Here is a 16,676-nt window from a genome sequence, read left to right as displayed (position 1 = left end):
GAGATGCCAATAGAGGAGGAACACTTAGATCCACAACCCAACCTAGATGAGAACCTTGTTATAGAAATACCTGTTAACAAGTTGGGACAATACTTTGAGGGTGATGAATCCAATGCGATTATACCAATCACTACTAAGGGATTAACTGTGAAGGTAATCCTTGATGGTGGCGTTGGGGTTAGCATTGTGACTATAAATTAATGGGAAACTATGGGAAGACCTCACCTTGCGACCACAACCATAGTAGTGAAGATGGCCAATGGGTCTACTGTTAAACCTATTGGGATGCTAGAAGATCTCAAGATCAAGGTCTTTGGACATAAAATAAGAGTTACCTTCATTGTTATGGATTTCTCCAAGCACACTATGGCATTGGAGATGATCTTAGGACGTCCTTTCATGAGGGAAGCAAAAATGGTGCATGACTGGTCTAAAAACCATGTCTACCTGCAATTCCAAGATTCTGTCATTCGAGTGGATCTTGTAACTGGTCGAGCACATCCTCTAGGAAACAGGTTTATAATTGATCATAGATCTGACACCACAGTTCACTCAGCCCCATTGCGGTATTGTTACACGTGTAAAGCGGACAGTGATGTTGAGAAAGATTCTCCTTATATGGATATACTACTTGGGATGACTGAGTCGGACAATGTGAATTGGGTCCACGTAGCAGCAACCATAGACACTTGGGGAAATAGGGGGATGACCTGGGTAACACCTGAGGGGGATGAAATGCCCGTACCCTTAAATATGCTAGAAGTAATGCATATAGCTTCTGACAGGCCTCATCCTCATATAAAAAAGAAAACATACAAGTGGGTCCCTAAAACTTCTTTAGCGACCATAGCTAGTGCTAAAAAACAGAAGCCTTGTAAGAAACGTCCCACTCGTCCCAAAAAATGTAAGGAAACGTGGCGGTGGATTCCTAAACGACTATTGGAAGCCCAAGGCTACTTACTATCAAGGAAATGATCAAATCTGGGTGTCAAAACATAGATTGTGTTCTTACCTGTCACCTGATCCATGTGCGCCCAATCTTGTAGCTCCAAAACGAATTGATGACCGTGGAAAGAAAAAAATCACAAAATACTACACACCCTCTCTAGAGCTAGTTTGGGTACCGAAGAAAGAACAATTTGTTCCACTTAGCTCAGGAAGGGGGGAGTCCCATGAAGCTTCTAGCTCCTCATGTAATGCATCCATAGAGGGAAAAGCTTTTTCACAGCCTCCACCTACAATAGTGGACCTCCATAAAGCTACAAAGGAATCCACACCTCCCAGTGTTCAAGAATCACCTGATGAACCACTTCAAGTTCGATCCTGGGAGAGTACCTTACAACCCTTGCAACTCGACAAGGCACCTAAGGTAATAGAAAACTACTGGCAAAAATCCTCACCTATTACCAACTGGAACAATCGGTTTCAAAGGTTGACGAGCACATTTCAAACAGTATGACCTACCCAAGGAAGGAGGGAGTGTTTGCTGACATCCATCATTCACTGCTTCCCTCTCAACCTTCCTCCCTGACCTCTCAATCTCCAATCTTAGGGAATGTATTTATAAAGCCTTATACTCACAAAAAAACAAAAACAATAAAGAGCAAGATCAATTAGCAAACGACTATGCACAATAAAAGTCAAAACATTGACCTAGACCTACATATTCACATCCGGTACACTGAAACAGAAACCTATGTCATAAAACACCTTTGATCCTCATCACTCGAGTGATGGAGGGTAGGTAGGATTAGTACGATAGGAGTGTTTCTGTTTTAGAGTTTAGTGATTAGCAAAGTTCTTTCTTCCCACTGATGTGCCTCCTAGAGGTATTCTTTGTGTTTTCTCGTGTGTACAGGAACGTGTTGCTGTGGTTAGGATTTGGACCTTCACCTGACTCATAAAACAAAAACAAAACAAAACACCTTGTGAGGGCATTGATTTGTCCTTATATGCACAACAAAGCGTAGTTACGACTCACGAGGGTTGGAAAATGGAGGGCCCAAGTAACTGCCAAATATAACATGAGTTTTTTGGAGATAAACAGAAATTGAATTAAACAAAAAGGATGAACAGAATATCTCATGATTTCATCTATTTCAAGAGGTGCTTGCAGCTTGAGGCTGGCCTTAGAGTCTAGACTCTACACCACTTTAATGCTCTCATTTGTGGGCGTCTGCACGTGCTCATTTGACGTGTAAACCATGGAGGCTGGAGGTTGAAACAGCCTCCTCACATTGGGTGACTGGTCTACGCTTTTCATGTAGCTTTTCGTTTGGGCAGACCTCAGACATTCCTAGTGCACACAATCTGGGCAACAACTCTCCATTTCTGTGGAAGAAAGATCGTTTGCAGAAGCTTCATCGCCTTAGCGAAGGAGTGGTGTATATTTTGTTCTCATTTCAATTGAGGCAAGCCCCGTAGACTTTACAGAGATATGGCGTTCGCCCCTGCTGCTTCAACGAGCAGGCCTTTCGCCATTAACACATCAATCGGCTCATCATTCTCTGAGCCTAGGGTCTGCATAGCAAAGCTCACTGCAAGCACTTTCCAGGGATGCAGACTTGTTTTCGAGAAGGAAGCTATGGACCCTCGTTCTTTTACAAGAACAGATCTGCATCTAAGAGTATCTGCCAGCTCTGCTGTGCTTGAGGGCATGCCCTTTACAGCTTGTGGGGACATGGCTGTCGTGAATGTTGATTTGGGTGATCGGAGCTACCCCATCTATATTGGTTCTGCTTTGCTTGACAAACCAGAGCTTCTGCAGAGGTAGGATTTATTCTGCATTTTCTATTCTAGTTCAATTGGGATTTTTGAGGACCTTGTATGGATTTAGTCAGATACAATTCGCCTGAGTAAGACATGTTTTGACAAGTGTATTGAAAGTATAAAGTTAACTTTTACAAGTGGAAACTCCTCGTGCTTGCCAAGTCCACTGTGATCATAGAAATCAGTTTTTTTGTAAGGGATTATGTGAAGAGAATGCAGTGGCAGAGTGGAATTGTCAATCATCATCTTTCTTTGACTCAAAGATCAGAATTGCTTGCCTGCAAGCAAGAAAAATGAATTTAAATTACTTAGTCTTGTGATTTTTGAGATCTTGGCGCTAGCATAGTAAAGAGAATACACTGTACTTATAAGAGTTCTTTTATGATGTAGCGGAAGATGGGAGTATGGCAGCTAATGTGCACATACATAGAGAGAGAGAGAGAGAGAGAGAGAGAGAGAGAGAGAGAGAGGGGGGGGGGGGGGGGGGGGGGGGGGGGAAGAAGTAGCGGAAGATGGGAGTATGGCAGCTAATGTGCACATACATAGAGAGAGAGAGAGAGAGAGAGAGAGAGAGAGAGAGAGAGAGAGGGGGGGGGGGGGGGGGGGGGGGGGGGGGAAGAAGAAGAGAATTTTAACGTCATAGGAAATTATCCCAAGAGACCTTAAAGATCTATCCGAAGAGAGAGAGAGAGAGAGAGAGAGAGAGAGAGAGAGAGAGAGAGATGAAATGCTATATTAAAGACTTCAAAAGGCCAAAACGATCTATGAGACCAAAAAGTTACATGCATGTGTGACTCTAGTACAATGTTTACGGATTTCCGTGATTTACGTTGACAGTTTTTTGGCTTTGCTTTTGGACCAGATGCTTTTAAGTTTGAAGGCTTTTTATTGTAAACTGCTTTTTAGGCCAAGGGTCTTTTAATATGAGGTTAGGGCTCATTCTCTGGCATGCTTCCTAGGGAAGGTGCAGAGTCTGGAGTATCGGCTTGTACTGAGTTGATGCAATATAAAGAAATACCGAAAGTGGCGCCAAGGCTTGGGGCCAATACTCTCTAGGGTGGAATTCCGCCAGTCCGTGTCGCGTGTCGTCTCTCTCTCTCTCTCTCTCTCTCTCTCTCTCTCAGTTCTGTTTTTATTGAAGTGTTCGGTCTGTTCTTTTCTATTGGCACGTGGTGCCCGTCTTGTGATAGATACCTAGAGTGGGTAGGTATGTAAGCCTACCCTACATCCTCATCATCAACAACAACAACAACAACATCATCATCATCATCAGCATCACATAATACATTGTCACAAAGTGATTACGTGGCATGCCTAACTAGAAGAGAAATGGCCGGGTGGACAAGAGGAACTGAAACCCGAGTAATCGAATCCATAAATTGTGGCCTTAAAGCCTATTTTGAAGGGAGATTCGGGATTTTGAGTAATTCTAAACCCTTCTAACTTAAAGAACTTATGGAGCATTGGCCGAGGGGCCTAAACCCAAAGTATCGAAAGCTTGAAGTCTGGGATTGATTTCCACAATTCGCCCTGATATGTGACGTGGCAGATTGTACATAATTCCATGGTTTGTGCTGATTGCTGATGTGGCACAGCTATACAGATTTTTATTATTTGCATTGGCAGGTTTCAACAGTTTTGCGTGGAGTTTTTTTAGAGCAGATGCTTTTGGGGTGTAGTGCTTTTGAAGTAAGGCTTTTGTGGCTCTGCTTTTGGGCATCCTCTGTATTGTTTATAAGTGCCCATGGGGTCATTCTTCGTAGAGCATTTGGATGTAGAGTCTCGGAAAGACTTGGACCCTTGGGGAGTTGTACTTTGCGAGCATAACAATAAAGAAATATCTGAAGGGGTGCTAGTCTTTGGGGCCAATGCATCTGGGCACGGAATTCCACCGTGTTGTGTTGACTCTCTCTCTCTCTCTCACGTCAAGTTCAGTGATTTTGCAACTTCTGCTCGTGTGTTGCTATTGATTTCTCGCTTGGAGTGCCCAAGCTTGTAATAGTGGTATCAGAGCTCAAAAAGATTCTTCTTCTACGGAGGATCCGGTCCCTTTTGGCCGAGACAACACTCCCTTGCGGGGAAATGAAGAAAAGGTGAGACCCAGCGCGGGAACGCAACTAATCAACAGAGATTTAGGCGAATTTTCGGCGGGGAATTTTGCCAGAGCGGAGTACAAACATCAAGTGCAGGTTGATACATGTGAAAAAAATAATGGAGTACTTTCGAAACCGAAATATGTGACGCACATGAAGAATTACCTGATTGATGAGATTCACTAGTGCTCGCAAAAAGAGTTTGACAGAGCTTTTGAAAAGAGATGGCAAGAGGCTGTCGATTCACTAGAGATGGTGAGAGGCCGTCGATTCTCCTCTCAAGGTGGTAAGAAAGTTGAAAGAAAAGTCGAGTGCAGAAAAGCGGAGACTGGGCTCACAAAAGAGTTTGACAGAGCTTTTGAAAAGAAGATTAACCAGTTAAAAACAGCCTTAAATCACTCTCGGAAGAAGAGGAAATCGATGGATTTCCCCGGCTATTTGGGCCCGAAGTCGACTTTCAAGGTGGCAAGCAAATCCAAGAAGTGTGTTCGTTTCTAGGATGACCTAGATTTTTCTTTGTCTTTAGAGAGCTCCAACATTTCGTTGTTCTCTAGTTCCAACGAGGATGGGAAGAGGCAGAAGAAGCAGAGAAAAAGCAAGAAAAGTAGATATTTCAAAAAGTCTAGAAGGCATGGGAGGCCATTTAACAGTTGAGAGGAGGAGAGAACATCATCTTCAGACAGTTAGAAAAAGAATAAGAAGACCAAGGAGTTCAAGGATGGGGTTAAGCAATTATGTTTGACACGTTTTCAGGCTATGAGGATGGCCATCGAGCCCTTGAATTCATACAGCAGTTTGACGTCGCCTTCTCGGGAGGTCGGTTCTCAAAACGCTCCAAGGTGCGAAGGGCGACATCTCACTTGAAAGGAAATGCACAAACACGGTGGTCTACTCTGTTGTTACGTAGAGAAGTGCCTACGAAGTGGGTAAAATTCAAGAGAATTTTCACTTCAACTTGGATAACAGAGGAATAGAAATAAGATGTCATCACGGCTTGGCATCATCTATGAATTACTAAAAAGGACACATTGGATGACTACTACCAGAGGTTTTGGATACCTTTTTGCCAATGTCCTCGTTTCGGAGGGTCACTTTGAGAGACTAGATTGAAAGGTTTTGCTGTGGTTTTCCAAAAGAGATTCGACAGTTTTGTCTGTAGCAAAAGTCTGATTCTATTAACATCCACCTCAACAGGGCAAGAGTCTTCCAGTGGAGAGAATGAACCAGGGAAACCGGGCGAAAGTTCATCAGAGGATTCTGAAGAAGTAAGGAAATCACATGATAGTGCATCCAAGGGTTCCCATGAACCAAGGGAACCAAATGCAAGTTCACGAGAGTATTCCGGAGAAGAAAGGGAATCAGATGGCAATACATCTGAGGGTTTCGACGAAGCAGGGGAATCAGCTGGTGGTTCCTCCAAGAATTCAGAGGATTCAGATTGAGGTGCGAGTGGACAGGGGAGTATAGCGGGGCTATCAACAGGTCAAAGGGCACAAGAAATGAATAGAAAGGTATGCTAGGTCCAGTGGATAAATGACTGGATACTGGTGTGAGTGCATCAAGAGTTCTGGAAGGATAAGATGGCTAGTTGCATCAAAAGCTTTGGATGGAATGAGATGGCTAGATTGAATGATGAAACACGGTGTTCAATGTGGACTAAGTGTTTGATTTTGAAAACTGCATGCCATGTGGATGTATTGTCCGGTGGGGATGGTCATGGGCATGGATTGTGTGATTGAAATGTGAAAAGAAATGATATGAATGTGAGAGTAACAAGATTTAGTAGATTGGAAAGATCAGCGCGGTCTGGATGTGATTGCTAAGTAGGTTACTATGATCATGATTTGTATCTAAGAACCTCGACAACAATGTGATTGATCAATGGCTGATGTCTTTGTCAAAGTGCTAGTGGAGTCTGGTGCATGAGTATTTAGAGTAAGCGTCTATTGAAGAAAGTTTCTGTCCTTTGGCTATTTTTATAGGCATAATCGAGGGCGATTACAATTCTTTCAAGAGGGGGGAATCTCACAAAGTGATGACGTGGCCGAGGAGCCTAATATGAAGTATACAATGGTGATCATCCCTAAATGCTCTCATCGGTCTCTGCAATATGGCCTCAATGTAATGGGAAGGAACTCCGCCTCTCTACTTTGTCTTATATCTCCATTATCTAAGTGTTGATTATTTGGTTTTACAAGATGAAAATTATTGTTTATGCTGTTCATTACCGCTTGGGCACCCGCACCCTAGCCTCTTGTTGTCCGATGATACCAGTTGGCGGGTCGGCATTTGTAGGATATTGAGTTCTTGCTATTGCTCCGGTTTTGATCACTGCTGGTGGCTTCCTGGTGGTTCAAGTTTTTGGATCTACAGTTTGCAGAGCGTGCTTTTGGTGGAAGTGGCTATCTTTCAAATGCCGCTGTCATCCTCTCTTTATTTAGCTTACTAGGGCACGTTTTACTCTCTTTAGAACAGGTTTTTCCCTTGGTTTTCAGTTTTTATAATTTGCCTATGTGGCTAGTTCACAGTTCTCACAGTTCCAGTTTGTTGCCTTCGGGCCAGCTTTGTAACCAATTATGTACTTGCCCTCAGAGAGAGAGAGCCAAATGTCAAGTAGAGGCTTAAGAGGACCTGTAGGATTGATCTGTTTTGGAGTTCATTTCCTTTGTTTTCTTGTCTAAATCTTGCGAGTGGGCATCTTTGTGGCTTGTGAGGCTTTTCTAGAGTAGAAGGCATCATGGGGATTTTCCTAGATTTTGTCTGGTGTTCCACTTGTGGCCTTTTTTTTGGGCGCCCTTTTTTTATGATTTCGACCCTGAATTTTCCCATTTATTTGACATGGGTTATCGAGATGTGGGACGGATATTTTTTTACTTCCCTTTATAGGGAAGAGAAGGGGATGGGAGAGACTCATTATGGCATTGTGTTATGCAGAGCCGTGTATTTTCTTGTTAGCTGATTGCCCTGCAGGTCTCTCTCTCTCTCTCTCTCTCTCTCTCTCTCTCTCTCTCTCCGCGTATTCCCTTGTCACCATGTATTCCATTGCACTTTGACATGGTATCAGAGCCTAGGCTTGACGACGCCTAGTGGATCCGGAGCACTAAAGAGGGCGGATAGTGTTTGCTTCGTTTTTGTTGTGAAGAACCCTTCTGTATCTGTGTTTTTTACTCGGTTTTGGACCAAGGAATGTTGTTGATTTTCAGCATGGATTTGGACAAGCTCTAGGCCCCGGTTTGAAGATTCAAGGTGATTCAAGTGAGATGGTTCTTGCCTGGTACTTTTGCAGATTTCCAGCTTTCCGATTGGAGACTTTTGTGCGGCATCGGGGGACTGATTTTGGACCGCTGTCCCTGGTTGTCAGAGAGACGAAATTGTTTTGGGGAGAGAACGTTAAAATTCAGTTTTAATGAAAAAATTCAGTGCCCTCTAGAGAGAGAGAGAGAGAGAGAGAGAGAGAGAGAGAGAGAGAGAAGAAGAAGAAGAAGAAGAAGAAGAAGAAGAAGAGAGTTTTAACGTCGTAGGAAACTATCCCAAGAGACCTTAAAGATCAAGCCGACGAGAGAGAGAGAGAGAGAGAGAGAGAGAGAGAGAGAGAGAGAGAGAGAGAGAGAGAGAGAGTCATTGTGCGGCTAGGAAGATTCTTGCTATGACTCCGAGATTGGTAGGGATCATCTCTCTAGAGATGGGAATTTTGTGGGGGGTGGAAATACATGGTGATTAGTTGCTTCGGGTCTATAGACATAAAACCCTATGTAATCACTTCTAGCATGTGATAGGATCGGAACATAGAGAACTTCTACAATCTGTAAAACTTCGCTTTATCACTTCAAATAACTTGAAAACAACTAAACTAGAAAGAGAGTGAAGGGAGATAGGAAGAAGATTTTGGAGGGGGGTGGCGGTAAGTGAAGGAAATGATATACTTTTTTAAAAGTAGTCGAACTTTTGGACTTCTTTAGAATTTTTTAGTCAAGAAAACAAAAAATTATCTGATAATTTTTTTTACCGAAGGACAACGATTGCCATGCCCATCAAAAGGGGTGATGTTCTTTTGATGGAAATCAAGAATTAATAAAACCTGTAGTGTAAATTAAAATAAAACAAGTTGAAAGTAGATTGATACTAAAACATTATTTTGGAACCTTTTGAGGATGTCATTGCCTCTCTAGGACCACAAATGGTTAAGAAAACAAACAACGACACATCTAGCTTTACTACCAAACTCTTTCAAATTTGTACTAACTAGAATAGTAGCTAATCTAATAATTTTTAAGTTTGACACGGATAACAACTGATAGCTTCTTTGATACCTTCAATATGTATCAAGGGCTAACAAATTTTTTTGAGTTGTTTATATGGATGCAAATGAGAATCCCTTCTTTGTTTAAAGAGGTTTAGTTTAGTTGTAGTTTGACCTTGAAGATGTAGACCTAGTTCATCCATAGACTAACTTATTGTCTTGATGTATAGGATAATTGGAATGTATCCTCCCATTTTGACTAAAGTGCACACAAATGATTCAGATACATAAATGTTTTTGTGCTAATACTCCCCTGTAATCTAGAGCCAGGTGTCTTTTGAACATGGTGTTCTTTTGTGTCTTAAGTATTATATTTAATACAATAACACACACACACACACATCGTTCCAATGTTTTTCGTTATGTTGCATATGCTTTCTTGAATTGTTTTGTAAAAGAGGCTTGTCTGCAGGCACATCAAGGGCCAAAAAGTTTTGGTGGTTACAAATACAAGGGTAGCACCTCTTTATTTGGACAAAGTTATCGAAGGCATCAAGGGCAAAGGTGGTGATCTGATTGTTGAGAGCGTCATTTTACCAGATGGGGAAAAATACAAGGACATGGTGTGATCTAGTTGTCTGTGCTCTCTTGGTTGGTTCTTCATTTCTACAGTGGTACATGTTTGTAGGTTTTTACTTATTTGGGTTCATGCAGGAAACATTGATGAAGATTTTTGACAAGGCTATAGAGACGAGAATGGATCGTAAATGTACTTTTGTTGCTCTTGGAGGCGGTGTAATAGGTGACATGTGTGGGTTTGCTGCTGCTTCCTTCCTCCGAGGTGTGAATTTCATCCAGGTTCCCACAACTGTGATGGCACAGGTTTGTTTTGTGATTGATTCGGATCAATGCAAATGAGATATTTGATTATACGAAGGCAGATTGACTAGCACTATCTTGCAGGTCGACTCATCAGTTGGAGGGAAGACGGGGGTGAACCATCCCCTGGGCAAGAATTTAATCGGTGCCTTTTATCAACCTCAGTGTGTGCTGGTGGATACTGATACTTTAAACACTCTACCTGACAGAGAACTGGCTTCAGGCATCGCTGAAGTTATTAAATATGGACTTATCAGAGATGCCCCATTTTTTGAGTGGCAAGAGAAAAATATGGAAAGCTTACTAGCAAGGTGAGAAGCTTTGTAGCTGCTATCATTCATTCTCTTTCCCTTTGGGCCAGTGGATACTTCTTCATTCTTGAATAATACTAGTTTCATTATGTCCTTAGATCCACATTAAGCTGAGGGGCGCGACACAACAAGAAAGAAGGGGGGGGGGGGGGGGGGGGGAGGGGAGGGGGGAGAGAGAGAGAGAGAGGGATGAAATGAAATGATATATTGAAGTCTTCAAAAGGCCAAAATGACCTATGAGACCAGTCTGTTACAAACTCTGACTCTGATACCAATCTGGGTACAAAAAAAAGAGATACTAGAATGAATCTAGAAGTGCTACTAGCTAGAACTGTGTGATGGGTGCCCAATACCAGAGAGAGAGAGAGAGAGAGAGAGAGAGAGAGAGAGAGAGAAATGTATATTAACGTCTATTTGTTATGCTCTTTTAAGGAAACATGATCACATATTCCCCGCAGTTGTTGTTCCTACTTCAACTGAGCATGTCAAATGCTTGTGGAATACCCATTTAGCTTTGGAATAGCTCAAAGCGGATGGTATTAATAGATGGTTCTCATTTCTAAATAATCTATTGCTGAAACTATCTACTTCAATGCTTTTCATGTTTTATTCTGGTCAGCTAGGAGTCATTCAGAAGCATTTGCATGTAGGTTTTGGCTAGTCGATTTTGTAGGAAGCAATAGTAAACTAAGAAATATTTTGCCATATATTTGTGTAACTGCTATCAACTTGCTGTGTAGACATTGTGCGGCTGTGAAAGGAACCAATCGCTTAACTGCATGGTTGATTGTGCGTGGCAGGGATGCAGGTGCTCTGGCATATGCAATAAAGAGGTCTTGTGAGAACAAGGCAGAGGTGGTGTCATTAGATGAGAAGGAAGGAGGGCTGAGGGCCACTTTAAACTTCGGTCACACTTTTGGACATGTTAGTGTAGTATTGGAAGCTTTATAGGCCAGCAAAGTAACTAGTGATTCCACCTTTGTTGTTCAGCCTTGATTGTCTCCTTGCTTTAAGCTATTGCTTGTTTTGTTATGATGTAGGCTATTGAAACTGGTCTTGGTTATGGAGAATGGTTGCATGGTGAAGCGGTTGCAGCTGGAACCGTAAGGCTTCAAAACTCTGCAGAATACTTGAAGTGATTACTCTCTGCTTGAAGGTTCAGTCTAGAGCAACTTTCTTTTGCAGGCCATGGCAGCAGACATGTGCGTGAGGTTGGGCTGGATAGATAGGACTCTTCAGAGTCGTATTTTGAACTTGCTGGAAAGGTCAAAATTGCCTACTGCTCCACCCAGACACCTCACAACAGAGATGTTCAAATCGATCATGTCTGTAAGTTTCGATGCTTTGGTTTATTGGAGTTGACTTACATCTTCGGAGCCATGACAGAAACTTGTACTTGTGTGTTGAGTGTGTGTGTGTGCGTGCGCGCCATTGTACAAGCTTGTTAGCCGCTGATGCCGTTAATGAGGATGTTGTAGTCTTTATGCAATATTAAGATGATGGTACTGATGGCCATATGTAGGAGTTTGTGTTATGCACTAGTACATTCACCTTACATTTCCTGGAAACCTCGAGCATACAGATTTTATGTTGAATTTGGTTTATTTTACTGGATACTAGCTCTATAATTTCATGCATAGAGGACTCTTTTAATTGGCATGTTAAAACATGTCCTAGAGGAGAAGGGAGAAAAGCATACAAATTAGTTATGTGCCTTTGTTTAGTGAATGAATGGTTCCCTTCATTAAAGGGCCACATTTGTCTTTTAAAATTCCTACGTGAGGCTTCACCTTGATTTAGTTTGTAAATGGATCTCTTCATTTAAGGGTCTCATGACTTTCTTTTCAACTTTTTTGTTTTAAGATGTTTTTTCGTTGATAAAAATCTAAGGACCTCATGAGTCACTTCTTTTCAACTTTTTGTTTTAAAATGCCAACCAGAGCCTTAACCTTGTTAATTTGAATCTGCTGAGAAACTTGTCAATGTGCTAACCTGTGCTCTGCTATGGCCTTCCAGTTGGACAAGAAGGTGGCGGATGGGAAGCTGAAGATGATTCTTTTGAAAGGACCGCTCGGAAACTGTGTCTTCACCGCAGATTTCGATCCCAAAGCTCTTGAGGCAACACTTGCTGCATTCTGTGAAAAATAGCTGAGATGAGCCAGATTATTTTTGAAAAGGAGTCGGGACTGAAGTCCACTTTTATCTCTCTAATTTGACCATTTACAAATATCTGGAAGATGTTGAGTTGTACAAATGTAATGATAATGGTCCACTTCAGAGTGTTTTTGGTAGCTGTGCGCCTACATTGATTCCCAAGAAGAGGATCATCTGTTTTGTGAACTTTGTCATTGTCAGGAATAGTATTATTGTTAATCCTTCTCAAGCTTGTGATTACTCTAATTGGTTATTGTGTGGTTGCCCCATATACACCTTGCAAGAATGCATTCTTCACATCCATCTGATGCAAATCCCTACCTTTAGCAGCAGCCATTGCAGTGATGATACGCATAGTTGCCATCTTAGCCATGGGTTGGATGTTTCCTCGGAATCAATGTCGTGAGTCTTTGTATAGCTCTTTGCTACCAATCTACCTTTGTTTTTGCTCATTGAGCCATTTACATTGTGTTTCACCTTGTGAACCCATTTGCAAACAATGACATTATTTTTGAGAATGGCACCATGTTTTCTTAATCCTCAACTGGATAAAATTGACATATAAAGAAACCCTTGCTAATATTCTTGCTTGCATCTGTTGCAATAGATGAATTTGTGGAGTATGACGATTGCGGTCTAGTGATGTTAAATTTGGCTTATGAGTGCTAAATTTTAACCATGTAAAAGTAGAAAAATGTTAGCGACAACTATGGGTGATCATTTAACCTATTCCACATTTACCTTTACATTTGCTTGCTGTTGTTTGTAGATGGTAGATGAGCTTCTCCAAGCAAAAATCTAGAGTTGTCCTCAACATTTAAGGTGATAGTAGGCATATTAAAGCAATTAGCAGATGGAAGTTATTGCCAATTTCAATGTTATCCATTATGATGTGCAGCTGTAACCAAAGGGTGTGTTAGTGACAAAATTGATACTCTCCCATCCTCAAACCCCCCCCCCCCGCAGCAGAAATCTGCAAATTGAACACCACTAAAACAAAAGGGAAACCCCTCCAAGTAGCTTGCAATCGTTTTCCTACCTTAGCTCTCATCTGTTCAACTAACGACCCTAATCTAAACATCATCTTATCCAATCCCTCTTAAGTCAACCTAAAAAATAATTTTCCTTCTTTGCCTTCTTACTTGTTCTTTCTCGTTTTGCAGGATGACTCCACCTTTCCTGTCCCTCCCCCCATATCTTACACAATCACCCTGCCTTGGATGTACACCGCTCTAGGATGAGAATTCATAATCTCAAACCTCACCTCCACCCTACCATTTATGAACCCTTGGCTCCTCAAAATATATCCATTTTCCCTGTTTTTTTTGCAGATTTTTGCCCAAATCACTATTGTAACAACACCCCATCTAAACTTTTTTGAAACCCTAAACCCTCCCCAAAGTAATTCAAACCGCAAATTTTGCCCGAATAATTGCATTGCACTCTCTCCCCCTCTAATCTCTCTCTCTCTCTCTCTCTCTCTCTCTCTCCCCCCGCTAAACCCATGTAGCTCGACTTATCCCAAGGTGTGATGTCCGCATCTAACAAACCCAACCCATTTTCCTTCATCCCCGACCACTCCCTACATTTTCTTGCCTTTCCCCAGCTTAAGAAACCAACCCACATTTATCTAGCCCACATATTGTGGCGTCATTCTCCTTAATCCCCATGTATGGACACACTTCCTAGCTGTTTAACTCCCTTTGAATCTCTACCTTTAGAACAAATCCTCTCCAAAACATCCCCTAAAATTCAACACCCTTTTTAAAATCTATTTTATATTTTAAGCAACTTAAGTCTATGTGGTAGTAATGTTTCTTTTTTCCCCAAAATTCACAATTGTGAGTGAATTATATTAATCAACCCAAAAAATTACAATGTCTTGTCATGCTCGTGTTGAGCCATGACGTCATGCAAAAACTATAATTACATCGGCAACGATCCCAACCAACTCGCCCCCTTATCCTTGATACAAAAGGTCCATAATCATGTTCTTCTGAGATTTTTTAATTACCGATAGCCAAGATTTATCCTAGGCATACCCTCTGTTGACATTAAGGCACAAGTAGTCCTAGACCAATCCTCCAAGTGTTGCTTGCGCCCGAGTGTCCAAATTAGCACTTTGCTTTCTTGTATAATTTCTACGAAGCTTGCCACCTCAAGACCTCCTTCAAACACACAACGGTTCCTTATCTACCATACATTATGCAAGAAGAAGTACCTGACGATTTGAGTGCTTATGAGGATGGCAAGACCACCTGAATTCTTCCCTCCAAAGAATAGATCCTTTAAAAGAGCAAAGAGCTCACGATGGCTGACATCCAAGCACATAGAATTGAAAGATTAGCAAATGTTGGAAGCACTTGCAGGGCTTCTTTGCATAGTTGGACCCAGACTACAATAGCCCATGGGGATGGATTAGGGGATCTACATTTGTAGCCAAATTCGCTGTTTCTTGTTTCAAGAAATTGCAATTGCCACTAGCAAAAACATAAGTGGGTTGGGCCTTTGGTGGGAGTAAACAGAGCCTAGAGAATCCAAAATAGTAGGCAACCTCACACACAAACACAAGTGATGCCGCTGCTGGTATCCGGCAACCTGCTTACATGGGAAGCATCTTGACTACTTCTGTACCTCTTCAAAAAAAAAAAAAATCAACATCAAGATTGTGTGTGTGTGTGTGTGTGTGTGTGTGTGCGTGTGTATGTGAGAGTGTGTGTGTGTGTGTGTGTGAGAGAGAGAGAGAGAGAGAGAGAGAGGTGGGATTAATGCTGTTTTTAAGAGGCCAAAGAGAAGTGGCCCATGAGAACATCAAACAAGAGTGTGTATCATTCTAGTACAGTGGCTGGTGATTTATTTTCTTTGGTTTTAATGCACATCTGGATGCATAGGAAAGTACGACAAAATGAACATGTACCCCTAAACTCCATTATGAGGTGACAGGGTGTAGTGTGTACACATTGGAGAGCCCCTTGTGGGAACCCACATGATCACCGTAACACGCTCTATATTTGTGAAATGATAGGCAAGCACCGTAGTACCTTTGCAAGGACAACAAACACCAGTAGTGACCAAGTATCTTCTTGTAGCTGCCAGTTCATTTGATAATACAGATACTATGGATGAATGTGCATATCATCCTATGAACCATCTCTGAACAGCACCCCGTATGTATGTAATCAGAGGACTACCAAACAACAGCAAGACGACATAAAAGGTTCCTACTCATTTGATCAACAGGGGCATAGTTGAGAAATAAACAAAAGAATAATTAGAAGTTGGAAAAGATCTCCAGGGCTTTGAAGTTTCGCTTGCTACAGAGTTCCTTGACATCTTAAGGAATAAATTGCACCGCATTTTTTTGGTGCTTTAGAACACACAATTGGGTGGTTCCAATGACTGTTGCTCTGCTGTGTAGCCGCTGCTGATTTGAGCCTTTGGAAAAGTTGCAATATGAAGGAATGCTTCTGGCTACTATCTCGAGGTATACAGTTTCTCTACTTCAAACAAGAAATTTATTCTTGCTTCTGACATGCCTGTTGACGATCTCATGTTTCCAAAGACAGCACCAGAAGGAAAAAAACTTGTAAAACTTGTGGCTGCAAGATCAAGGCAAAATTAACAGACACTCCATACTTATGCGTATGATATTTCATGTCATAAAAAGCGTGCAGATTAAGAAACAGGAAAATTACCAAAATAGCCCTGAAATTCTGGAAATTGCCAAAATACCCGTAACCCTTCAAATTTCAAATTCCCAGCATACAACTCATATTCTTCCAGAAACTCCCAAACTGCCCTCACATCTTTCCGAATATCCCAAAACACCTCTGCTACTCTCGTAAGGATCTCCAAAGACTTCTTTTTTGCAACTATTCATGGAAAGATTGGATCTCCTCCAATAGAAGATGATATGATGAAATAGTACATGATTTGTAGACACAAATCTGTTATTTCTGATCTCATTGATGATATTTTTTTATGAAGAAGCTCAAAGATAGATCTTCGTAAAGAATAAACTCTGCAAAAATTGGAGCAATCCATCCAAAAATTGGTACAGGGGATTTTTGCAATTTGAGGAATGTTTTGGGAATTTCCATGGACTTCCGGGGTACTTTGGTAGTTTTCCTTGAGAAATTTAGCAAATTGAAGATGTTTATCAAGATTCCTAGACTTGATTGACCAGACCTATATCAGCCGTGTTTAAAAATGTGATTGCTATAACATGAA

General features: G+C 41.6%; 2 protein-coding genes across 4 annotated transcripts in view; one reads left to right on the top strand and one right to left on the bottom strand.

Annotated features, from left to right (window-relative positions):
- Positions 1-2,164: 2,164 nt before the first annotated feature.
- Positions 2,165-12,670, top strand: LOC147445490 (3-dehydroquinate synthase). The gene is made up of 8 exons (XM_086525000.1): positions 2,165-2,769; positions 9,575-9,725; positions 9,817-9,984; positions 10,066-10,292; positions 11,093-11,216; positions 11,333-11,395; positions 11,478-11,621; positions 12,309-12,670. The coding sequence occupies exons 1-8, from the start codon at positions 2,438-2,440 to the stop codon at positions 12,438-12,440; spliced, it is 1,341 nt and encodes a 446-aa protein (XP_086381126.1). The 5' UTR covers positions 2,165-2,437; the 3' UTR covers positions 12,441-12,670.
- A 2,766-nt stretch (positions 12,671-15,436) lies between these two features.
- Positions 15,437-16,676, bottom strand: part of LOC147445489 (Calcium-binding EF hand family protein) — a 31,563-nt gene continuing 30,323 nt past the window's right edge. For 2 of the 3 annotated variants that reach the window (XM_086524997.1, XM_086524999.1), the window contains exon 8: positions 15,437-16,045. The gene's annotated coding sequence lies outside the window, so the exon portion shown is untranslated. Of the gene's footprint in view, positions 16,046-16,141; positions 16,468-16,676 lie in introns of all 3 variants that reach the window. The other variant, XR_015189790.1, reaches the window with a different exon arrangement.

The sequence above is a fragment of the Adiantum capillus-veneris genome, chromosome 12 (assembly GCF_014529385.1).
Source record: "Adiantum capillus-veneris isolate H3 chromosome 12, ASM1452938v2, whole genome shotgun sequence".
NCBI lineage: Eukaryota > Viridiplantae > Streptophyta > Polypodiopsida > Polypodiales > Pteridaceae > Adiantum > Adiantum capillus-veneris.
This window is presented reverse-complemented; position numbering and strand designations above follow the sequence as displayed.

Coding starts and splice junctions, on each gene's coding strand:
- LOC147445490 (XM_086525000.1), top strand. CDS start 2,438: ATGGCGTTCGCCCCTGCTGCTTCAACGAGCAGGCCTTTCGCCATTAAC. Junction 2,770..9,574: donor AAACCAGAGCTTCTGCAGAG/GTAGGATTTATT, acceptor GCTTGTCTGCAG/GCACATCAAGGGCCAAAAAG. Junction 11,396..11,477: donor AAGCGGTTGCAGCTGGAACC/GTAAGGCTTCAA, acceptor TTTCTTTTGCAG/GCCATGGCAGCAGACATGTG.